The sequence below is a fragment of the Sorex araneus genome, chromosome 6 (assembly GCF_027595985.1).
Source record: "Sorex araneus isolate mSorAra2 chromosome 6, mSorAra2.pri, whole genome shotgun sequence".
Classification (NCBI taxonomy): Eukaryota; Metazoa; Chordata; class Mammalia; order Eulipotyphla; family Soricidae; genus Sorex; species Sorex araneus.
This window is the reverse complement of record NC_073307.1, coordinates 58,284,786-58,307,279: the sequence shown is the minus strand read 5'-3', so window position 1 is coordinate 58,307,279 and position 22,494 is coordinate 58,284,786. Positions and strand designations below refer to the sequence as shown.

The following is a 22,494-nucleotide window of genomic DNA, read 5'->3' as shown; positions in this document are numbered from 1 at the left end:
TCAAAGGGAAAATAGCCGGTTTCAGTATATTTCACCCATTTTGTGCGGGCTTCAGGTGCCATCTCCTGTATACTCACATAAATCTGTTGGGCCCTGTACACTTCCAGAAATCCGGTGGACTGGTGGGCCCTTAACTTCGTTAATTGGGGTCATAAAAGGAATGCTTCTCCCTCTCTTCGCTTGTTTAAGTTAGGGGGTCAGTTTCAGTTTCTCAGTCCCCATCACATTTTCTTAATTTTCATTACAGTTTCATAATTTGCATTACATACGGCTTCTTATTTGTCATTACAAATCTGCTTCTCAGTTGCATCTGTCAATCTCCCAATAAAGTCTGCGTATGGTTCCGAGGCACCCTGAATGATTTTTGTTTGACTTTCTTTCAATTCAGCATCTGTGTGGGGCTGGAGCTGTAGCGCAGTGGGGAGGGTGTTTGCCTTGCATACAGCCAACTGGGGTTGAGTCTCAGCATCCCATATGGTCCCCTGAGCACTACCAGGAGTAATTCCTGAGTGCATGAGCCAGGAGTAACCCCTGTGCATCAACGGTAGTGACCCAAAAAGAAAAAAAAAATTAGCTTCTGCATTGCTCTTCTCTCATGCCTATAGGGCTGTGTCTCAGTCATGAGCAAAAATAGCACAAGGCAGGGTGACTTCCTTTTTGGGTCATGCCATTTCCCTTCACCTATTAACATCTACAAGTTCCTTTGATCCCTGAAAATTTTTGTCTAGAATGACTTAGATTGTGAAGTTTTGCCTTGGCCTCATCACTGAACCACATCCTCCATTGTATGTACAGAAAAAAGGCTTAAGCACGTTTGTTTTAAGAACATGGTGAAACCCCCCTTTTTTCATTTAGAGTTGCAAGAGGCTGACACCTGGGTGTGTAAATAAACCCTGTAGGAAGTTTTATTTGCTGGACAGAACTGTGATTAGAATTCACTGTTGTGGTTTGGGAGGGTCTGACAATCCCGCCTTTCCCGGAGGCGGAGCTGTCCGAGCTGGGAATGTCAGGACACACCCAATTAGTGTGAAAATCATTGAGACATCCCTTGAGATAAATTTTTAAAAATTAAATCGTGCCACGGACAGAGAGTCAAGCAGGGGCATACTCATGTTTCTATTTTTCAATAACTATAGCAAAGGCCTTAATTTTTCTTTAGGAGCAAACTGAGAAAGATGGGATTTCTAGAGCGAGTCTAGAAAAAAAAAATCCAACTCCTGAACCTCGGGTTAACTGCCTTGGACCATTGGGGGCTGAGTCCTCCTCAAGGGTGAGGTACAGGGTACAGAGATCTGAGTTGGAAATAGAGAGGGATGGACCCAATTAATGTCTCCTAGCAGTTTTTGAAAATCATCAATAGTTTTGAGGTTTTCATACAATCTCTGAAGCTCTCTCATCATCAAAACACTCAAGCAAGATATCATTCTTAAGACCAGGATGAAGGTGGTGCTGTTCAAAATTCCCTGAGGTAGAATGCTCCAGGGGTATTTGGCTGTAGGCTTTAAATTATTTATTTAATGACAAAGGAGAGCATTATAATATTGACCTATAGAGGTCAAACACAGAATATACAGTTTAACAATATGTTTGCTTTGTTCTTTAGTCCAGCAAAAAAAACCTTTTTCTTTGGGTGTGGTTGGGATGCTTTTTGGGTCACACCTGGCAATGCTCAGGGCTTACTCCTGGCTCTGCACTCAGGAATTGCTCCTGGCAGTGCTTGGGGAACCGTATGGAATGCCGGGAATTGAACCAGGGTCAGCTGTGTGCAAGGCTAGCATCCTTCTCCAGCCCCTCCAGTGAAAAGCCTTGATTAACTTAAGTTTGAAGTTTTCTAAGAGCACTATAATTTTGTACTTATTTCCAATAATGAATTTATATTCTGAATTATCTAAGACCCTTTTTTACCTACTTTTTAAAATATGTATATTGGAACAATTCTTCAGATACAATTTAAAATTTTTTTGTTTGTTTTTGCTTTATTGGGTCACACCCAGATGCACAGGGGTTACTCCTGGCTCTGCACTCAGGAGTTACTCCTGGCGGTGCTCAGGGGACCATATGGGATGCTGGGATTCGAACCTGGGTTGGCCGAGTGCAAGGCAAACGCCGTATCTGCTGTGCTATCGCTCCAGCCCCTTAAAATTTCTTTATACTAATTTCCTTATGTTAAATTTCCTTAAAGGGTAGCACTGTAGCACTGTTGCACTGTTGTTGTCCTGCTGTTCATCAATTTGCTTGAGCGGGCACCAGTAACATCTCCATTGTGAGATTGTGAGACTTGTTACTGTTTTTGGCATATCGAATATGCCATGGGTAGCTTGCCAGGCTATGCCGTGTGGGCAGGATACGCTCAGTAGCTGGCCAGGCTCTCCGAGAGGGACGGAGGAATCGAACCCGGGTCGGCTGCAAACGCCCTACTCACTGTGCTATCTATCACTCCAGTCCCCTTAAAGGGTAATACAGGGTCACTGTCATGGTCATCCTGTTGCTCATCAATTTGCTCGAGCAGGCACCAGTAATGTCTCCATCGTGAGACTTGTTACTATTTTTGGCATATCAAATACACCACGGGTAGCTTGCCAGGCTCTGCTGTGGGGGCGAGATACTCTTGGTAGCTTCCCCGGCTCTCCAAGAGGGGTGGAGGAATCAAACTCGGGTCGACTGCATGCAAGGCAAATGCCCTACCTGCTGTGCTATCGCTCCAGCCCAATATAGGGTAATCTTATATTTCCTTATACCAATCCAGTTTGACCATACATTTTCTTTCTCATCTTTAACTTATATTCATTCCAATTCACAACCCACCAGTTTCACATCACATTCACAGAATCCCACCCTTGTGTGCGGTAGATTTCTTCACAAGTCACTCAGAATTATCGGGTATCTGGGCCCCTTACTTAAATGCCCTATAAACATTATCCTTAGTCCTTTTCCAAACTCTGGTCTCCAAGTGCCCTAATTGGGAAACCACAGATTAAATCTGTAGACAATTCTGGGGCTGGAGCGATAGCACAGCGAGTAGGGCGTTTGCCTTGCACACGGCCGACCCGGGTTCGAGTCCCAGCATCCCATATGGTCCCCTGAGCACCGCCAGGAGTAATTCCTGAGTGCAGAGCCAGGAGTAACCCCTGTGCATCGCCAGGTGTGACCCAAAAAGCAAAAAAAAAAAAAAAAAAAAAAAATCTGTAGACAATTTTGAGGCAAGACTGGTGTTGGGGGCTGGAGTGATAGCACAGCGGGTAGGGCATTTGCCTTGCATGAGGCCGACCCGGGTTCGATTCCCATATGGTCCCCTGAGCACCGCCAGGGGTAATTCCTGAGTGCAGAGCCAGGAGAAACCCCTGAGTATTGCTGGGTGTGACCCAAAAAGCAAAAAAAAAATGACTGGTGTTGGTACCAAGTAACACAATTTCCAGTTTCACAAGAGACATGCTCAATTTAGCAAAGGTCTTAATCAGTTCAATAAAGGCCTTAGCATGTCAGTCTAGTGCTCGTAAGAGCACATAAACTTCGAGGGGGGGAGGAGGAAAAGGGAATTCATTGATGAAGCTTAAGACACTTGGGGTTAATATCCAACAGCCCTGGGTTCCTTCCCTGCCCACGAGATAAAATACATATTTTTAAAAAACCCAGAACTAGTACTGGAGCCATAATACAGTGGGTAGGGGGTGTGACTTCCACACAGCCAATCTGGGCTCGATCCCAGTATCTTGTATGGTCCCCTGAGCACTGCCAGGAGTAATTCCTGAGGGCAAAACCATGAGTAACCCCTGAGCATCCCCCAGTAATTCCCAAAGAGCCAAAAAGTAAATGAAGAGGCAGAACCTGGGTGGTTTTATTTATTTATTATTTATTAACATCTATCAGTGACTGTGAACTAGTAACTACCAAAACAAATATAATATCCAGGTGATTATTTTTTTTTGTTGTTGTTTTTGCTTTTTGGGTCACACCCAGCCATGCACAGGGGTTACTCCTGGCTTTTCACTCAGGAATTACTCCTGGCGGTACTTGGGGGACCATATGGGATGCTGGGGATCGAACCTGGGTCGGCTGCGTGCAAGGCAAACGCCCTACCCGCTGTGCTATCACTCCGGCCCCTATCCAGGTGATTATTAAGCAGTATGTCTATACTAATGGACTTTTGAACTATGATACTTTCCTACTGTATCCACTAAGTATTTCCCTTGGTAGTATTTGTATTTGTCATTGCATGAAAGAGCCTGGCAAGCTCCCCGGGGCATATTCAATATGCCGAATACAGTAACAATAATAGGTATCATTCCCCTGATGCTGAAAAGAGCCTCTAATCATTGGGAAAGATGAGTAGGGAGAGGCTGCTAAAATCTCAGGGCTGGGATGAGTGGAGACGTTACTGGTGCCTGCTCGAGTAAACTGATGAACAAGGGGATGACAGTGATACAGTGATTTATTTATTTAGTTTTGGATCACACTCAGTGATGCTCAGGGGTTACTCCTGGTTTTTTTTTTTTTTTTTTTTTGCTTTTTGGGTCACACCTGGCGATGCACAGGGGTTACTCCCGGCTCTGCACTCAGGAATTATTCCTGGCGTTGCTCAGGGGACCATATGGGATGTTGGGAACCGAACCCGGGTCGGCCGTGTGCAAGGCAAACGCCCTATCCGCTGTGCTATCGCTCCAGCCCCAGGTTACTCCTGGTTTTGCACTCAGGAATTACTCCTGGTGGTGCTCGGGGGACTATCTGGGATGCAGGGAATTGAACTTGGGTCAGCTGTATGCAAGCCAAATGCCCTACCCTACTGTCGCTCCAGCCCTGAAACCTGGGTGGTTGAATTACCTGGGTGGTTGGGAAGAATATTGTGTCCGTGCATATCCCAAGAATAATGATTTCATTAATGATAAAGGAGAGGATTATTATTATTATTATTATTATTATTATTGACCTGTAGAGGTCATATATAGGAGTTATAGTTCAACAAGCTAGAATTTGTTTTGGGGGCCATTCCTGGGCAGTGCTCAGGGGACCAGTGGTGCTGGTGCTAGACCCCTGGTCTTCTGCATGTGAAGCCTGTGCTCTAGTGCACTGAGCTATCTGACAGGTCAACGGTTATGAACACTTGCTGATGTAGGAAAAGATCCTGTGGGCTTCACGATGAAGCAGGGCTCTGTGGAAGTGTCCCCCATACCACAGGAAGTGTGGGTCACCACAACAGGGAAGGGAAGGAGAAAATGATCAAAACAACTGGGCAAACCTTTGAAATTTGAAAAGAAAACCACTCCCAGGGAAACCACTTTTCTAAAAAATTTTATCGTTCTGGCGACACCGGCAACTCTCAAGAGTTACTCCTGGCTCTGCGTCCAGGCGTTATTCCTGGCTGTTCTCGGGGGACTGTATAGAATGCTGAGGATGGAACCCAGGGGGCCGCATCGCAAGGCAAGCGCCCTCCCTGCCGTGCCATCGCTCCGGGCCCCGGGACCATTTTTTTCTCCAAGCCTGAGACTCTCAGCAAGGATCTCAGATCTGGTTTTGTTTGGGGTCCACACGCCGCTGCCTGGGGATGGGGCGCGTACCCGGCAATCCGCATACAACACTCCGCGCCAGCCCCTCCGGCGTTCTTGGGCCACTCGAACCTTTTGAGGTCCTTTGTCTGTAACGCGTCACGAGCGCCAGGAGGGATGCCGTAGAAGCCCCGCAGAGGGACCAGCCCAACAGGTGTTTTCCGTCGGCATCTTCGGGCTCAGACCCTTGCTCATCCCCGCCCCTTCCCGGCGGCCCGCGGGCGGCGCCACGCGCTTTGAATCCGGGCCGTGGGCGGGGCCTGAGCCTGCGAACTCATTGCGCAGTCGCAGTTGCGCTGGGGCGGGGCCCATGGCCCCACTGCGCAGTGGCAGCCGCGCCGGGGGCGGGGCCCGCGCGCTCGGCAGCCAATCGCGGGCCGGCGCCGTCTCTGTGCTGGCTTCAAATGACCCGCGGGGCTAACGGCTCGCGGAGCAGCTACGCGGCTGGAGTGCGGCTCTTACTTCTGGGCGGCGACCCGCTGGGGCACCGGCAGAGCAGCTCGAAGACTGGACGGCCGGCCGGGAGGAGCGTCCACCATGAGAAGAAGGTGCGGAGACGCAGGATGGGTGGGTTCCGAGAGGTCACCGACGCCCCGGCCTCGGGTGTCGCCCGGCGGCCGTGGGGGACGAGGCAGGGCGGGCTGGGGAGTGCACAGGAGAGCCGCAGCGACGCCTGGAGTGGTCAGGGTGGGCTCCGTCCCGTCGGGGGGCCCGGGGGGACACCGGGGTGCGGGCACAGTTGCCATTTCCCGTAGGGCGGGTCCACACTTTCTGAGTCCTGGCCCCTCCCCAGGCCCAGATGAGCTTCCTGGGGGACAACACCTCGATCAGTGGAAGAGTGGACATAGGGACTCTACGACTTCATCAGTGAATTGACCCTTTTCCTCCTCCGAGAGAAGCTTACAGTGCTCCTGTGAGCACCCCTAGTCCCCCGAGTTTATCTTTAACCTTTAGCCTTTCCTTTGTGCTTTACCTTTGTGTGTTAGCTACTGAATTCACCAAGTCACGCTTTACTTACAAAGTCAAAACTTCTGGTGACTCTGGATTTTGTATCTGTAGTGAATGACTTGCTTGCTTTCCGCTATAACCTTTTTATATTTTACCATAGAAGAATGTTGTTTGCTTAAGCACAGAAAAACCATTAATGATATGCTCCTAATATTTGGGAGTTGATTGACTCAAAAATATATTTACTCCTGGGCATCCATCACAATTACTTAGTTAAGGCTTCATAGTTCCTAACACCCCAAAAAAGCTCTGCCACCAAACCTGTTATACCAAAGGGTCCCCCCCCATACACACTTTTATTTACATCTGGTGTCCCTGGGTGGGTTGCCTTAGAATTCACAACACCCAGTAGTTGGGGGAGGGACATATGCCAGAGTGGACCTGGTGCGCTCTAAGTCCAAGTGGTGCCAGGGATCAGATTCAGAGACCTGTGCTCGACTTGAGTGACAGCTCTGGCCCAGGCATGTGGTATCAGGTTATGTCGTTTTCTAGAGTTTGTTTGTTTGTGGGGTTTTTTTTGCTTTTTTTTTTGTTGGGGGGCGGTCACACCCGGCGATGCACAGGAATTACTCCTGGTTTATGACTCAGGAATTACTCCTGGAGGTGCTCAGGGGACCATATGGGATACTGGGAATTGAACCCGGGTCGGCCGTGTGCAAGGCAAACACCCTACCCGCTGTGCTATTGCTCCAGCGCTGAGTTTGCTTCTTTTTTGACTAGTAAACATGTCCAGTGTGATGATCACAAGGCCAAAACTTTCCAATTGTATTTCTGATTTTAAATATAAGTTTTCTTGATATAACTTCCATGTAATCATTAACTAAACTATACACTTGATTGGTAAAAGTGCACACCTTTTACTAGACATTAGCACACCTAGTTAGTCATTAGGGTAATGACTAATATTCTACAGCATATTCGGAGTAGTGCAGCTGTTACAGAATTTAATTTTCAGGCTTTTTCAGCCTTCAAAAGCTCTGTCCGCAATTAGTCTTTCCCACCTCCCTCCTTCAGCCCCACTTCTGAGTTGCTCGCTTCTCTTGTCTGTTTGCCACTTCTGCATATTCCTTTTAAGTGACTCGTACATAAGGTATGAGTCTTATACATAAGTCTCATACATAAGGTATAAAATCTTGATAGATTTCATACTCAGCATCCCCCCACATGTGTCTGTGTCTGTCCCCCGCATGGGAGCTCACTGTAGGTTGTTATTTGGGACTGACTTCCTGTACGGCACACTATTTTCAGGATTGACTGGAATTTCTCTTTTCTTTGTTGGTGGCTGATTGGTTTGTGTCCACTTCTTGGCCATTAGCAGTGACATTGCTGTGGATATTTGTGCGGACATGTTTTCATTTCTTTGGGGCATGTGCCCAGGAGTGGGAATGCTGGGTTGTTTGGAACACCAACCCCTCCTAAGGCACTGCCAGACTCTTCCAAGAGGCTGCCCTAGTCTCCTGTCCCCATGGGGGCACGGTGGTTTATGTCTCTCCACATCCTTGTCCCTGTGGTTCTCACTATTTTCTTCTACCCAAGCTAGTAGCTATGAAGTATCTCTTTGTGCATCTGGTTTGCATTTTCTGGTTGTTTATGATGTTGAGAGTTTTTTGTTCACATTTATGTCTTTGGGAAAATGTTTGTGTGTGGGCTGGAGTGATAGCACAGCCTTGCACGCGGCCAACCCGGGTTCGAATTCCAGCATCCCATATGGTCCCCTGAGCACCGCCAGGAGTAATTCCTGAGTGCATGAGCCAGGAGTGACCCCTGTGCATCGCTGGGTGTGACCCAAAAAGCAATAAATAAATAAATAAATAAATAAAATATCTGTGTGGGTTCTTTGCCTGTGTGCCAAGCTTTCTATTGTTTAGAACAGTGAGAAAGGTCTGGAGCCATAGGACAGCTGGCAGGGCGCTTGGCTTTCACGCAGCTGACCTGGGTTCCTGTATGATTCCCTAAGCCCTGCCAGAAGTGATCCCTAAGCACAGAGCATGGAGTAAACCTTGGGTATCACTGGGTGCTTCCCCAAGGTAAAAAAAAGAGCTGTGATCACTGGACTGTGCCGTCTGAGCAGCTGAGGGGAGCTTCAAGTTTGAAGCATGCTTGGCCCCAGCCAGCGTGCCAGGCCATCGCTGTTTGTAAGGGTCTGGTAGTCCAGAGATGGAGATGTGGGGACCCTGCCTGCAAGTTCACGGTCTGTAGAGGAGGTGGAGGATTACATCAGAAAGGAGCACTGTGTGGGTGCCCTGGGGAAGCACCAGGGTCTGGCAGCTGGGTCACAGGGGAGGCGGAAGCTGTGCTAGGGCACTCTTAGCTCTGAGGGATTCTGGGATTCTCTGGGGGACTGGGGATGCCTGTTTCTCTTTCCCACGCTGTGAGGAGACTAGAGAGGCTTCAGGAGTTTCCCGCCACGTGCCTGGCCCTGGTGCTGCCCATGGAGGGCTTGCAGTGCGGTGGTGTATCAAGTGAAGTTTAGAGCTTTTTTTTTTTTTTTTTTTGGGTCACACCCAGTGATACTCAGGGGTTACTTCTGGCTCTGCACTCAGGAGTTACTTCTGGTGGTACTCAGGGGACCATCTGGGATGTTGGGGATCGAACCCAGGTCGGCTATGAGCAAGGCAAATGCCTTTTTTGCTGTACTGTCGCTCTGGTCTCATAATATAGATCATTGCTAGAGGTGTTTGATTTGTTATTTGGATCATACCTGCTTGCTTCGTGCTTGGGGCAGAACCAGGCATGATCAGATCTTCCTGATCTCTCTGGTAGGGCATTTACTGGGGGAGTTGGGGGATGAGACCAGCTGAGGTGCTTGGGGTTCAAGGGTTGTTCTGTGCTAAGGGGGTTACCCCTAGTTGTGCTTTCTGGCTTTCTGAATTTAAAACAACACACTAGCCCTTTGAACTAGCTCTGGATTTAATAAGTTAATTTTTTTTTTTGATATTTTGTTTTTGAGGGTCACACCCAGTGGTGCTGAGGGCTTACTCCTGGCTTTGAGCTCAGAGATCACCCCTGGTGAGGCTCAAGGGAGCCTATGAGTAGCTGGGGATCCGGCTCAGTAAGGTGTATTTTTTAGGTTTTAGCCCCCACTCAGCCTGTCCTGCTCAGCCTCACAGCCTCATGATCTCTGTCTTTCAGTGAGGTGCTGGCGGGGGAGTCTATCTTGTGTCTCCAGGAGGCTCTCGCTCGCCTGCGCGAGATTTGGGAGCTGATCGGGATCCCTGAGGAGCAGCGCTTCCAGCGGACTGAGGTGGTGAAGAAGCACATCAAGGTGGGTACGCGGAGCTGGTCTGTAGGCTCTGGGGAGATCAGAACTTGAATCTGGCACTGCCCCTCTTGGTCAAGCTTGGTTCCTCCCAGGTGCTGCTGCCTCTGATACTCCAGGCTCCATACACCCCAGGGGTATGGCCCCTTTGTCCTGCCACACAGAAGGGGAAGGGCAAGAGTCTGGAATGACAGGGTTCCAGGGGCTACATAGATATAACAGATGCCCAGGGTTCAGCCCTAGCACCATGCATAGAGGCGGATGGGTGACAGGGCGTTCTCTGCAGGGGCTGCTGGACATGATGATCGCGGAAGAGGAGAGCCTGAAAGACAGACTGGTCAAGAGCATCTCTGTGTGCCAGAAGGAGCTGAGTGCCCTGTGCAGCGAGTTGGGCATGGAGCCCATCCAGGTACCAGCAGCACCTTGGGCTTGCGGGCATGTCTCCCTTACCTGATGTGTCAGCTTTCCTGAAAAAATGCAAGCTCACTTCTGGGATATGAGAATGCCCTTCCCTGCTGTCATGAGTGAAGGAAGTGAGAGATTCTCTTGGGTTAAGATGTTGGCTCCCCTGAACCTTCCGCTCGCTTTGTGAAGCAGCTCTGCAAGCTCCGGGAGCCGTATCCTGGTGTCTTTGCTCACCAGACGTCTCCTGTCACCCTGTCCTTGCTTGACATAGTTGGTGCTGCCATAGGGGACTGGCAGGTGCTCAATGGGGCTGCCAGGCTTAGTGCAGGGCTCTCTCACCAGGGCAGCGCCCTTCATTGGCAGCCCAGGTCTTGCTTGTGCTCACCAGGGTCGCACTTCTGGCCATGACCTTCACATCATTTTAGGGCCAGAAGTCACTGAGGGCTGCAGATCACAGGATGGTCAGGCTCAAAAACAGCAGAGCTGCTAGACTGGTGCTTGAGGAATGAGGATTCTGGGGGCTTGAATATTTTTGGCAGGGTAGGGAACCTATACTTGTGTTGTTGAGGGCTTCTGCCTCTACACTCGGGGTAACTCTTGGCTGGATTGAACCGGGGTCAGCCATGTGTAAGGAAAGCACTGTGTCTGCTGTCCTTTGGCTCCAGCCCCCGCCTCTTGACCATTTCCTTGCAGGGCTGAACATTTCTTCTGTGCCTGGACACCTCATTAGTGGGCCATGGTCTGTTGGTACTAAGCCAGGCTATTTTTCTTCTAAGCCAGGCCTCCTTGTATCTGAAGCCCTCACTGTGAATTTTGTCTCATGCAGGAAGAGGGGGAGACAACCATTCTGCAGCTCGAGAAGGATCTGCGTACTCAGGTGGAACTGATGCGGAAGAAGAAGAAGGAGCGGAAGCAAGAACTCAAAGTCCTACAGGATCAGGAGCAGGAGCTGTGTGATGTGCTCTGCCTGCCTCACTACGCTATCGACAGTGCTGCAGTCCCCAGCCTTGAGGAGCTGAACCGGTTCCGGCAACACCTAGTGACTCTGAGGGAAACCAAGGTAGGTTCTCGCACATGGACTTGGTAAGTGCCCTGGTTCTGGTCCTGGGGCACCCTGATCACTGTGCTCCACAGGTTTCGAGGCGGGAGGAGTTTGTTAGCATCAAGAGACAGATCATACTGTGCATGGAGGAGCTGGAGCACACACCTGACACGAGCTTTGAGCGCGACGTGGTATGCGAGGATGAGGATGCCTTCTGCTTGTCCCTGGAGAACATCGCCGCGCTGCAGAAGCTGCTGCAACAGGTAGTCAACCCAGCCCTGGGTCTTTTCTTTTTTTTTTGGGGGGGTCACACCCGGCAGTGCACAGGGATTACTCCTGGCTCATGCACTCAGGAATTATTCCTGGCGGTGCTCAGGGGACCATATGGGATGCTGGGAATCGAACCTGGGTCGGCCGAGTGCAAGGCAAATGCCCTACCTGCTGTGCTATCACTCCAGCCCCCAGTCCTGGATCTTAAAGGAACTGATGTGAGCTAAGAGAAAGGGGCAGGACCGCTCAGTGGGCCAGAGCATGTGCTTGGTGGACTGGAAACACCACCAGGAGTGAGGACCTCTGGGCACCAAGTGGGGAGGATCTCTGAGTGTGGCCAGAAAGTGGGACCTGCAGAGGTACCTTCTAGAACTGAATGCACTTGCCTTGCATGGACACTGGCTAGCAGGGTTCAGTCGATCCCTGATACCACCGTACTGCCAGGAGTGACCTCTGAGTACTCCTAGTGGGGCCCTAAATTTTTCCACCCCCAAAGAGGGCCTGAGACACAGTACAGAGGTTTAGATGCTCACCTTGCACACGCTCCTTGTCATCTCATGGCTCCCCATGAGTACTGCCGGGAACAGCTGCTCAGCATCACTGAGCGTGGCTCAAACCAAAATAAAAAGAGAATTAGGATGATATAGAAATATTAGTCATTTGAATTAGCTTAGCTTTAATCGAAGAACAATTTTGGGCTGTACCAAGGGGTGAAAGTGCTTGTCTTGCCTTGGTCCTGGAGCAGCACCACGTGTGACAGCTGAGCACTGTAGGGTGTGCCCTTGAGTAGTTTTTGTTTGAAGATATGAATCTTGTACTGAAAAGATAGCTCAGTGGGTTAAAGCGACTTTTCATGCCTTGTGTGCAGGAGACCCAGGTTCAATCCTGGGCCCCTCGTCTTCCCCCAAGTACTGCCAGGAGTAACCCTGGAGTGGGCCAAAAGCCAAAACAGGAGTTCGAATCTTGTGGCTTGGATTCTATTCAGTACCCTTCCCAAATAGAGGGATGTCTTCCCTAGTGGGCATGGGGAGCCTGCCTGCCCCCAAGGCTGGTTTGCAACCACCTGGCTTCTGTTTCAGCTGGAAACACGCAAGTCACAGAATGAAGCGGCCTGTGAGGGGCTGCGTACTCAGATCCGAGAGCTCTGGAACAGGTTGCAGATCCCTGTAGAAGAGAGGGATGCAATGGCTACGGTTATGACGGGCTCCAAGAGCAAGGTCCGGAAAGTGGTAAGAGCCCCGAGAGTGTGGCCGCCTCAGCCTGGTGCATGCGCCCGCACCTGGGCAATTCCAGGAAAGGGTGGCCTGGCAGGTAGGGCCGTGTCCTCTAGCTGTGCGCTGTGAACCAGTGAGTCCGTGTGAGTGAGTCTCAGAGGCATCTTCATGACTTTGTTTCTCTCAGCTCCAATCAGAAGTGGATCGGTTGGAAGAACTCAAGAGGCAAAACATAAAGAAGGTGATTGAGGCCATCCGAGTAGAACTGGCACAGTATTGGGACAAGTGTTTCTACAGCCAGGAGCAGAGGTGCGCCTTTGCGCCCTACTATGAAGGTGCGTGCTGAGTGCGGGCCCCTCCCCTCGCCTGGTCAGGGTGCCCCTGCTGAACTGCTGTGGGGTACACAACAGTATTTTCAGATGTTCCGGCTCTTTGCAGCCTGGTTAGCAGGTGCTGCCCATCTGCCAGCTGCAGTGTCCAGCCCTTCATAGTAGCACATAGGCTGACATGGGTTCAATCCCCCAGCATCCCAGATGACCCTCTGAGCACTACCAGGTGCCCCCTCAGAAAATAAACTCATCTGCTTACCTGCAAGTGTGAGGCTTCTTGAAGGTAAGGGCCATGGTGCTCAGAGGCTTTCAGTGTCATCAGGCCCAATAAACCCTAAGGACAAGGCTTGAGGTGACAGAACCTTCCCGCCTTGGTTCGCATCCCCTAGGCTGATGATAGACCTGGCTTTATCAGTGTGCCTGTGGCATGTGCGAGCTAAGTCATGCATTGCTCACTTTCTCAAGTGGGGGGTTTTGTGGGGGACAACAGGGCCGATAGAGTGCTGAGCTGCTCCTGCCCTGTGTCCCCAGCAGAGGACTACACGGAGGGTCTGCTCCAGCTCCATGACATCGAGGTTGTGCAGCTCAGAAACTACTATGAGGTTCACAAGGAACTCTTTGACGGGATTAAGAAGTGGGAAGACAGCTGGAGACTTTTCCTTGAGTTTGAGGTACAGCTCCAGTTATCCCGTTTTGCCTAAACCCAGCCTATTGGACTCCCCGCCCTGTGCTCCTCCCCAACTCCCAGAGCCTGTCTTTTGTGTTACATCTCTGGATGCAGCTGATCTGAGGTTATTACCTAGGTACATCTAAGAGAGAACCCCCACGTGGGTGTCTCTATGCACCTTCCTCTTGACTTTTAGGCATTGGGGTCCCTAGCTCCAGTGTGGGTACCTATTCTGAGGTTCCCTACACAGGAAACACCTAAGTACCCTGCATCCCTCCCGACCTAGGATCCACAGGGAGAACCGACCGATGCACGGTTCCCTTAGGGAGAGTCTGATGGGGTGGGGGAACTTGATGGCAAAACTGAGGACTCTGTAGAGCAGAGCCAACCACATGACATCAAGTGAACAAAATGATGGAGTCAGACTGGCTCAGAGGGTGGGCACCTCCCGCTCTGGCTTGCTGTATTCCAAATGTCCCTAGATTGTTACTCAACTTTTCTGCCTCTCCATCCCCTTTACTGTCACAGATAGTGCTCGCCATCACTGTGCACAGGGTCAGACAGCAGCTGAGCAGACCCCATGTTGCACACTAGTAAGGCCTAGGGAATCGTTAAGCCCCATCATGGCACATTTCAGCGATCTGCTTCTACGCTGTCTGCCAGTGAGCTTTAATGGGCATGTGCCACAGAAAGAGGCTCTCCTGCATTCAGTCCCCTTGCAGAGGTTGGTCTGACCACCCCTATCCTCCTTTTCCAGAGAAAAGCTTCAGATCCCAGTCGATTTACAAACCGTGGAGGAAATCTGCTAAAAGAAGAAAAACAAAGGGCCAAGCTCCAAAAAACTCTCCCTAAGGTAAGGTGGTTTTGGGGAAGATTGATCCCACACCAAAGGTATACTGAACTGAACCATTTGTGACCAAGCACTGAAAACCCTCATCCCTTCCAAGGCTCAGGCAGGCGGTGGTGCGGATCTGAGCCTTTCAGCAGTACCATTTCCAAGCCTCAAGTACTTCCCCCAGGGGCCAGAGAGGTAGTATAGCAAGAAGGGCTATACCTTGCACAGGGTTCAATTCTCAGCACCCTTTATGGTCCCCCAAGCCCCATCAGGAGTAAGTCTTGAGCACTGGTTGGTGTGCTTCCCCCCCAAAAACAAAACAAAACAAAAAAACACCTTTCCCCCGGGGCTGGAGAGAGATTTCACCTGAGCCACATTCTGAGTCCTCTGTTGGAACTCTCCTGCTACCTGCCTTTTCCTGTCCAGGGCAGAAATCAGGCTGCTGCTCGCCAAGGGGCCCTGCATGAAAGGATCCCCTAAAGGATCCCCCGAAGACAAGTCACATGCATGTCTGTTTGGTCTTAGTTGGAAGAGGAACTGAAGGCACAGATTGAAATGTGGGAGAAGGAGCATGAAAGAGAGTTTGTGGTGAAGGGGAAGAAATTCATGGAGTATGTGACGGAGCAGTGGGAGCTGCACCGCTTGGAGAAGGAGCGAGCCAAGCAGGAAAGAGTTAAGCGGGGCCCAGGGGGAGGGTAGGGGAGGGCACCCTGCAGGGCGGGACCCTCACCTGCTCTGCCTCTCCACAGCAACTGAAGAACAAGATGCAGACGGAGACAGAGATGCTGTATGGCAGCGCACCCAGCAAGCGGAGAGGCCTGCTCCCGACCACTCCGGGCAAGGTGCGCAAGGTAGGCCATGGGCTGTCTGGGCTCTGTCCTGCAGGAATGGAGTGGGAGTGTCCAACTCAGGGTGCTAGATGTGCCTCCCCTGAAATAAGGCATTTTAGGGCTGGAGTGATAGCACCGTAGGCAGGGTATTTGCCTTGCATGGGTTCAATCCCCGGCATCCCATAGAGTTCACCAGGTGTGGCCCAGAAACCAAAAGAAAAGGGCGTTTTACAAATTAAGATCAGTTTCTGCCTCTGGTATGCGACCGTTTAGATCTCTGTAGCATCAAAGTCTTGAATTTTTCTGTTTTAGCTTCTTGACACATTGTCGTTTATTAGTTTTTCTCTTAGCTGAATCTCCTGGAATTTATCGTAGTTTAGATAGCGCAGTGACAGCAGTACTAACGTTTATAGTAAGAATCTGGTGAACATTTGAAAAAAGCCTCCAGCGTGGTTCTGAGAACCCTGCCCTGGTGGGAGCTAAAGTGGCCACACTTGAGCCTCGTCAGCTTTTCACACAGTACGAACACCTACAAGTGATGTGACGGGTCTGTTAGGAGAGGAGGCAAACTCGGTGGCTTCTGACACGCCTCACAGACTGTCGTTCCCCTTCTGGGTGTGGGCATGCTTGATGGTGTCTCACTCGTCCCTCTGGTCTCCTAGCTGAACGCCACCACCCTGTCGAGCGCTGCGGCCAACAGCCCGTGGCCTGGTGTTTCAGGCACAGTGTGTCACTCCCCCGGGTCGTGGTTCCCACCTTCGGGCAGCAAGGTCAGTATTCCAGCTGTGTACCTGGTCCAGGATCCGTTACTGACATGCTGAGTTGGTGTGAGCTGGTGGATCTGCCCAGAGAGCCCAGGAGAGAGAAGTGGGGATGCCTGTGCTCAGTCTGGGGGTCACAGGTAGCCCAGTCTGACACGGTTTTGCCTCTCCACAGCTGCTCCCGCCCACCTGCTTGGGGAAGAAAACCCCCCGCACCCCGAGGTGCGGGGCCAACAAGGAGAACCTGGAGCTCAACGACATTCTGAGCGGTGGGTACCCCAAGCCAGCCCCCCTCCAGCGCAACTTCAGCCTTAACTCTGTTGCCAGCACCTACTCTGAGTTTGCGGTAATTCAAACTTTTCTCCTACCTACCGTCTGCCGGTCTCTGGGTAGCACACAGTTGGGGCGTCTCCCGGGGCTGCAGTGCTGAGGACAGGCTGAGAATCCCCTTCCTTCCCTGACCGTGAGGCGCCTCAGGCCCCCTGCCCTGGCTGCAGGCGCTGCTGCTCTCCCAGTGGGGTTCCCGATAACAGTCTGAATTCTTTGTTCTCAGAAGGACCCACCCCTCTCTGACAGCTCCACTGTTGGGCTTCAGGTCTGTATGGAACCCCTGCATGTCCCCGTTCCCTTTCCAAACTCACCTGCCGGCTTCGCTCCCATCTGGCCATGGGCTCCACTAACCATAACTGCTGAGGTACTGGCCAGTGTGGACTCCAGACACTGACCGTCTGGCTAAATCCTAAATTAACAAGAAACTGGCTCAGACTTGAATTGGATTCTCAGCCCTACCCCAGCTTAGGTAGACTTTGCTGTTTGTAGCACAAACGGGGCGCCCCAGGTGTATGCTGCCTGCAGGGCCTCTGGGCGTTTCCTGAGTCTCCTCACTAACCCCTCCAGGCTGCACCCCCCTTCTCTCATTCTTCTGACATCTTGAGCTGAGTTAGCCCCCCTGGAAGGAAGAACTAACCCGTCTCTCTGCTTCCCTCCATTTCTGTCCCGGGCTCCAGCATGAGACCAGATCAGCATCAGGCCCCAGGGACAGGCACGGTCTCAGAGACTCACACTGGCAGCTCAGAACCACCAGGTAGAGGGTTTTGCCCCGGCTGCGACCCAGACTCACCGGTGTTTTTCCTAACAGCAGGAGCTTTCAAAGGCTGCCAGTTCTGATGCTGCTTCTCGGATCCTCAATTCCACTACCCTCACTCCGGGGCGGCCCTGACCCCGCGGGACCCTGCTCTTCCTTTAGGGATGTTCACTAGCTTGGCTCTTACCTAAAGGCCTCTGTGGCTACAAATTTTGTCCAGAGCCTTGTTTCAGGGCCGTCCCTGCCATGCAGATGGGAACTTTGCACATGTCAGCACGGGGCTGAGTTCCCGTGGATTGGTCACTACTGCCCACCTGCACACGTATTTATTCTGACTCTCTAGGCCCAGCAGCACCAATGGTTCTCAGCGCTTACTGGCAAAGGCACACTGCTGACCCTCGCCATTTGTACATGTTGTTTTAAAAAACACATTCTTGCAAATAAAATGTATAGTATTTTATCCTTTCCAGATCACTTTGTGGTTGACTTTGGCTGTGGAAGACAAACTTGAAGAGGGCACGACAGAGTTTAAGTCAGACACTGGGACGGGGATGTAGCCCTGAGGACGAGATCCCTCCACCAAAAAAAAAAAAAAAAAGTCAGAAGTGCGGTTTATGTATAATGTAAGATTTTTCTTAAATGGTGGAGGTCACAAGAACATGTCTCAGGGGTCAGCATCCCCCTTCCTGCTGCCGCAGTGACTGGGCCAATGAATACTCCAGGGGCTGTTGGTTTTTGCTCTCAAAACACATTAATTAAATACCATCTCAGGCCACAGCGACCAGTCAGAGCTGGTACAGAGCCTCTGTGCTGAGATTAACTCGGCCTCTGGCACTTGATCACCCAAAAGCATACGTAAAGAAGCAACAGATTTACTACTTACAAGTAGTTTTTCAGTAAAAATTAGTAATAAATAGCAAAAAAGTCTAGTTTCTGAAGAATAGTAACTAAGCTAAGCAGCCAGCTACTAAAGGTATCTCCATTCACACTGAGAAAGGACTGTTGGGGAGAGTTGCGGAGAGCTGTTCTGGTGCTGGGAGTGTGAGGATCATGCACATAAAGGGTGTCACTGAACTCAGCGCAGTGGAAAAGCATGGTGTGGCCCCGGGCTCTACTTCCAATACAAGGCACCCTTACTTGGGACAAAATAGAACCACCAGCAGTTCATCTGACAAAAGATGAGATACTTGTGGCCAAGAAGCACCCTATGCGTACATACTGCATGGGAACGGAGTTGCTCGGGACCAGATGTGGTTGGTGCCAGGGATCTAACCTGGGTCTTCCAGTGTTGCTTGGACATATCAGGGGAATTTGAATATCCCACTTACAATGGCCACTGCATTCAGAAAAATCAGGGATGCACATTAAACCAGACAACAGACATGTAGAATGTTTCAAAAGGATAAGACCCGCAGCTGACACAGCTTTGATTCCCAGCATCAAATATGGTCTCCTTAGCCCATCAGGAGCAACAGAGCCAGGAATAAGGCCTGAGCACTGTTGGCGTGGCCCCAAAACAAAAGACAGAAAAGTGTCCACTTGTTCAGCAAGGCAAGTGTTACCCCAGTATCAAAACCAATGAGGTGCCACCACAGAAACAAGGTGTAGGCCAGACCCCCAATGGACAAATGTAAACAAACTCAATGAGCCATGAATAAGATTAAGTGGGATTGCAGCAAGGATGCAGAGATGCCTCAGTATCCTGCCAATCAGCCTCGTGCCTCATCAGAATAAAAATACTGTCATTTCCATACATGGAATCAAAGTATCCTGTGGGATTCAACACACCACAAGCAGATATGAGATATGCCACAATGACAAGCCTAGTCAGCCACCAATCATACCTACTGGTAATGACCTGAAGTTTTCCCTCTCAGACACAAACTATGTGAGGGTGGGTGCCTACTCACTACTTTGACCACACTGGACTCATCAGAAAAATTGAAAGAAGTATCCATATTGGAAAGGAGGAAGTCAAAGGGTTACTATTTGCAGGTGACATAGAGAATCCTGGAGACTTTCCCACCAAAATACTGTTAAAACTAATTTGGTAAAATTGCAGGAAAAAAAAACCTCTTGTGCTTTCGCCTTGTGCACTCTCCACAATTCTGGTTCTGCTGCCCTGAGGCAGCCTTTAAGCATGTGAGGGAGGATCCTCTGCAGCCCTGTCATGTGCTGTGCTTTTCTTGCACGGAAGCGGGGGACTGTAGTTAGCTACAGTGGATTGCAGTCACTGACCAGAGAGGGAAGGTTCCTTATGTCTATTAAAAAAAAAAAAGCATGAAGCAAATTAGTTTTTATTGAAAGAAATTTAGAGAAATGGGAGAGAAAGAAACATGTTCAAGAGAGTACCCAGTCTTGGTAAACACCTCAGGGTAAGGCTGGTTTTGTCCACTGGAGGCCTCAGTTCCAATCTTGGCACCACATGGCCGCTTACCCCCACCCCCCTTCTCCAGGGCCAGGTAAGCTGCCATACCATTGCAATGACCTGGGCCCCTATTTTGATGACTTTGGAGGAGACTAATAAGGGTTTTCTTTTTCCAGGACGTCCACTGTTTTTCAACGTAGTAGGTAAGAAACCCTTTACTTCAGAATTAGTTGTTTTTAGAAATGCTTTCTTTTCTTGTTCTGTTTATTTGGGGTTGGTCCTGATGGTGCTTGTGGTTTGGTGTTTTCTGATTGGACCTGAGCTCTGATATGCTCTCTGTCCCTGGTCCCCCTGATGTTTGATGGTTTTGTTCCACAAATACCAGGCTTGCACTGGTGAAAGCCAGGGTAGAAAAAAAAAAAGCCATGGGGGAGCTGGAGCCATAGCACAGAGGGTAGGGCGTTTACCTTGCACGAGGCCGACCTGGGTTTGATTCCCAGCATCCCATATGGTCCCCTGAGCACCGCCAGCAGTAATTCCTGAGTGTTGAGCCAGGAATAACCCCTGTGCACTGCTGGGTGTGACCCAAAAAGGAAAAAAAAAAAAAGCCATGGGTAAAAATTGGCCAGAGTTTAGGGAATTTAGAGGTTCTTAATTTCCTGCTGTTCTGTTGAGAATATTCACCTTTGAGATAACAAAAGTTAATAGATGTCATTTCATTCCTGTTGGCCCTTTATAGTACACAGTGGAGGGAACACTTCTAAAGTGCATAGGAAGGAAGAAGAAAAGTATTGGGGAAACACAGGGGTCAATGGTGAATGGTGGCCTTGGTTATACTGGGGATGTGGGAGAATGATAGTAATATATCCAAAGCACAGGCTCAATAACACTGAAAACATGAGATCTAAACTTCAACCACGGAACTTTGAAATGTGCCTGGCAAAGTGGCAGGTTGTGGGGGTGGGTGCAGGGGGAAGCTTGTGGAGGGAATTTGACGCTGGTGGTAGGATTAGTGTTGAAATATATGAATGAATCCAACTATCAATAACTTTGCAAATCAGTTCTTTATATAGAATTTTTAAAAATGCATGTGAATGTAATGTGTGAGTGCACATAGATTTCACAAAGGCCTACGTGAAATAGAAGGCTTGGTTAGGCATGTGACTGATAGAGTGCATGTGGAAGCCCAGAATTGGGTCCCCCAGATTTAAAAAGTGGGATATGGATTAAGTACTGGGAACATTGACAATCACGTGGTTCCATGTATTGTCTGCTCTGAATAAACCAGGGTACTTCATGATACAGTCAGAATCTGGTAGCTAGGTTGAATGGACCACATCCTTTATTATTATTTATTTATTTATTTATTTTTTGCTTTTTGGGTCACTCCTGGCGGTGCTCAGGGGACCATTTGGGATGTTGGGAATCGAACCCGGGTCGACCTCGTGCAAAGCAAACGCCCTATCCGCTGTACTATTGCTTCAGCTCCAAGGACCACATCCTTTAGTAGTGAGAGGTTTACAGGTCAGCCTTTTTCTGTCCACTAGAATGACTGATGGACAATGTAACTTTGAGGCTTGAGCGTCCTGACACTGCTCTGCCCCTTAAGAGTAAAGGGTGTATTGCTCAGAGCATAACTTATTTTTATTTCTTATTAGTGAATCACCGTGAGGTACAGTTACAGACTTACAGATTTCCGTGCTTGCATTTCAGTCATACAATGGTCGAGTACCCATCCCTCCACCAGTGCCCATTTTCCACCACCAATGGTCCCAGCATTCTTCCCACCATCCCCATCCCCTCCCCGCTCCCTGTGGTAGGGCATTCCCTTTTGCTCTCTCTCCTAGAAGCATACTTTTTTTTTTTTTTTGCTTTTTGGGTCACACCCAGCGATGCTCAGGGGTTACTCCTGGCTTTGCACTCAAGAATTACTCCTGGCAGTGCTTGGGGGACCATATGGGATGCCGGGGATCCAACCCGGGTCGGCCGCGTGCAAGGCAAACGCTCTACCCGCTGTGCTATCGCTCCGGCCCCTAGAAGCATAATTTTTAAGCTCTTCTCGTATACTTTTTGGGAGTGCTTCCAAAAAGTTTGAATATTAGGGTTGAATATGGGTTTGAATATTAGGGACCATGCCAGCGCCCCAAAAGGCCATAATACTCTCTAGCACTTGGCCTCCTCACCAAGTCCGTGGGTTGACTGTTTCCTTTTTAGTTTTGGGGTCCCAGGAGCTCTCCGTGCTTGCACTACCATGTCAAGACAGAGAGCTTCCCAGTCCAGTTAGTTTTTTCTTTTTGGGTCACACCCGGCGATGCTAAGGGGTTACTCCTGGCTTTGCACTCAGGAATTACTCCTGGCGGTGCTCAAGGGGACCATGAGATACTGGGAATCAAACTTGGGTCGGCCGCGTGCAAGGCAAACGCCCTACCCGCTGTGCTATCGCTCCAGCACCCCCAGTCGAGTTTTTCTTTCTCACAGTTTGTTTTCTTTTTTTTTTCTTTTTTGCTTTTTGGGTCACACCCAGCAATGCACAGGGGTCACTCCTGGCTCAGGCACTCAGGAATCACCTCTGGCGGTGCTCAGGGACCATATGGGATGCTGGGATTTGAACCCGGGTCGGCCGCGTGCAAGGCAAACGCCCTACCCGCTGTGCTATCACTCCAGCCCCACAAAGTTTGTTTTCTAACCGCACCCGGTGATTTCTTTCACAACCAACAAGAGACTCTTAAAACTTCTGAAGCACTTCTCGGCGTACCCACGGCGGAGGAAGCAAAAGCCCCCGGGCGTTCCCTAAATGCAGAGCCCGCCTAGTGGAACCAGACAGGCTGCTCCGGAGCCGCGGCTGCCGTCGACCTGGCTGGCTATTGGCCCGGGGCGCGGGA

At 50.1% G+C, this 22,494-nt stretch overlaps 1 protein-coding gene across 2 annotated transcripts; it reads left to right on the top strand.

The window, feature by feature from the left end:
• Positions 1-5,956: 5,956 nt before the first annotated feature.
• Positions 5,957-17,601, top strand: PRC1 (protein regulator of cytokinesis 1). 2 transcript variants are annotated; one of them, XM_055142850.1, is made up of 14 exons: positions 5,957-6,088; positions 9,681-9,813; positions 10,094-10,216; positions 11,039-11,272; positions 11,347-11,517; positions 12,604-12,753; positions 12,926-13,073; positions 13,602-13,738; positions 14,492-14,587; positions 15,095-15,241; positions 15,319-15,420; positions 16,062-16,169; positions 16,336-16,506; positions 17,299-17,601. In XM_055142850.1, the coding sequence occupies exons 1-14, from the start codon at positions 6,078-6,080 to the stop codon at positions 17,377-17,379; spliced, it is 1,812 nt and encodes a 603-aa protein (XP_054998825.1). In that variant the 5' UTR covers positions 5,957-6,077; the 3' UTR covers positions 17,380-17,601. The 2 variants fall into 2 exon arrangements, with proteins under 2 accessions (XP_054998825.1, XP_054998824.1); XM_055142849.1 differs by lacking the exon at positions 17,299-17,601 and having other exon boundaries at positions 16,336-17,009.
• The last annotated feature ends 4,893 nt before the right edge of the window (positions 17,602-22,494 follow it).

Coding starts and splice junctions, on each gene's coding strand:
- PRC1 (XM_055142849.1), top strand. Junction 9,814..10,093: donor TGGTGAAGAAGCACATCAAG/GTGGGTACGCGG, acceptor CGTTCTCTGCAG/GGGCTGCTGGACATGATGAT. Junction 12,754..12,925: donor AGAGCAAGGTCCGGAAAGTG/GTAAGAGCCCCG, acceptor TGTTTCTCTCAG/CTCCAATCAGAAGTGGATCG.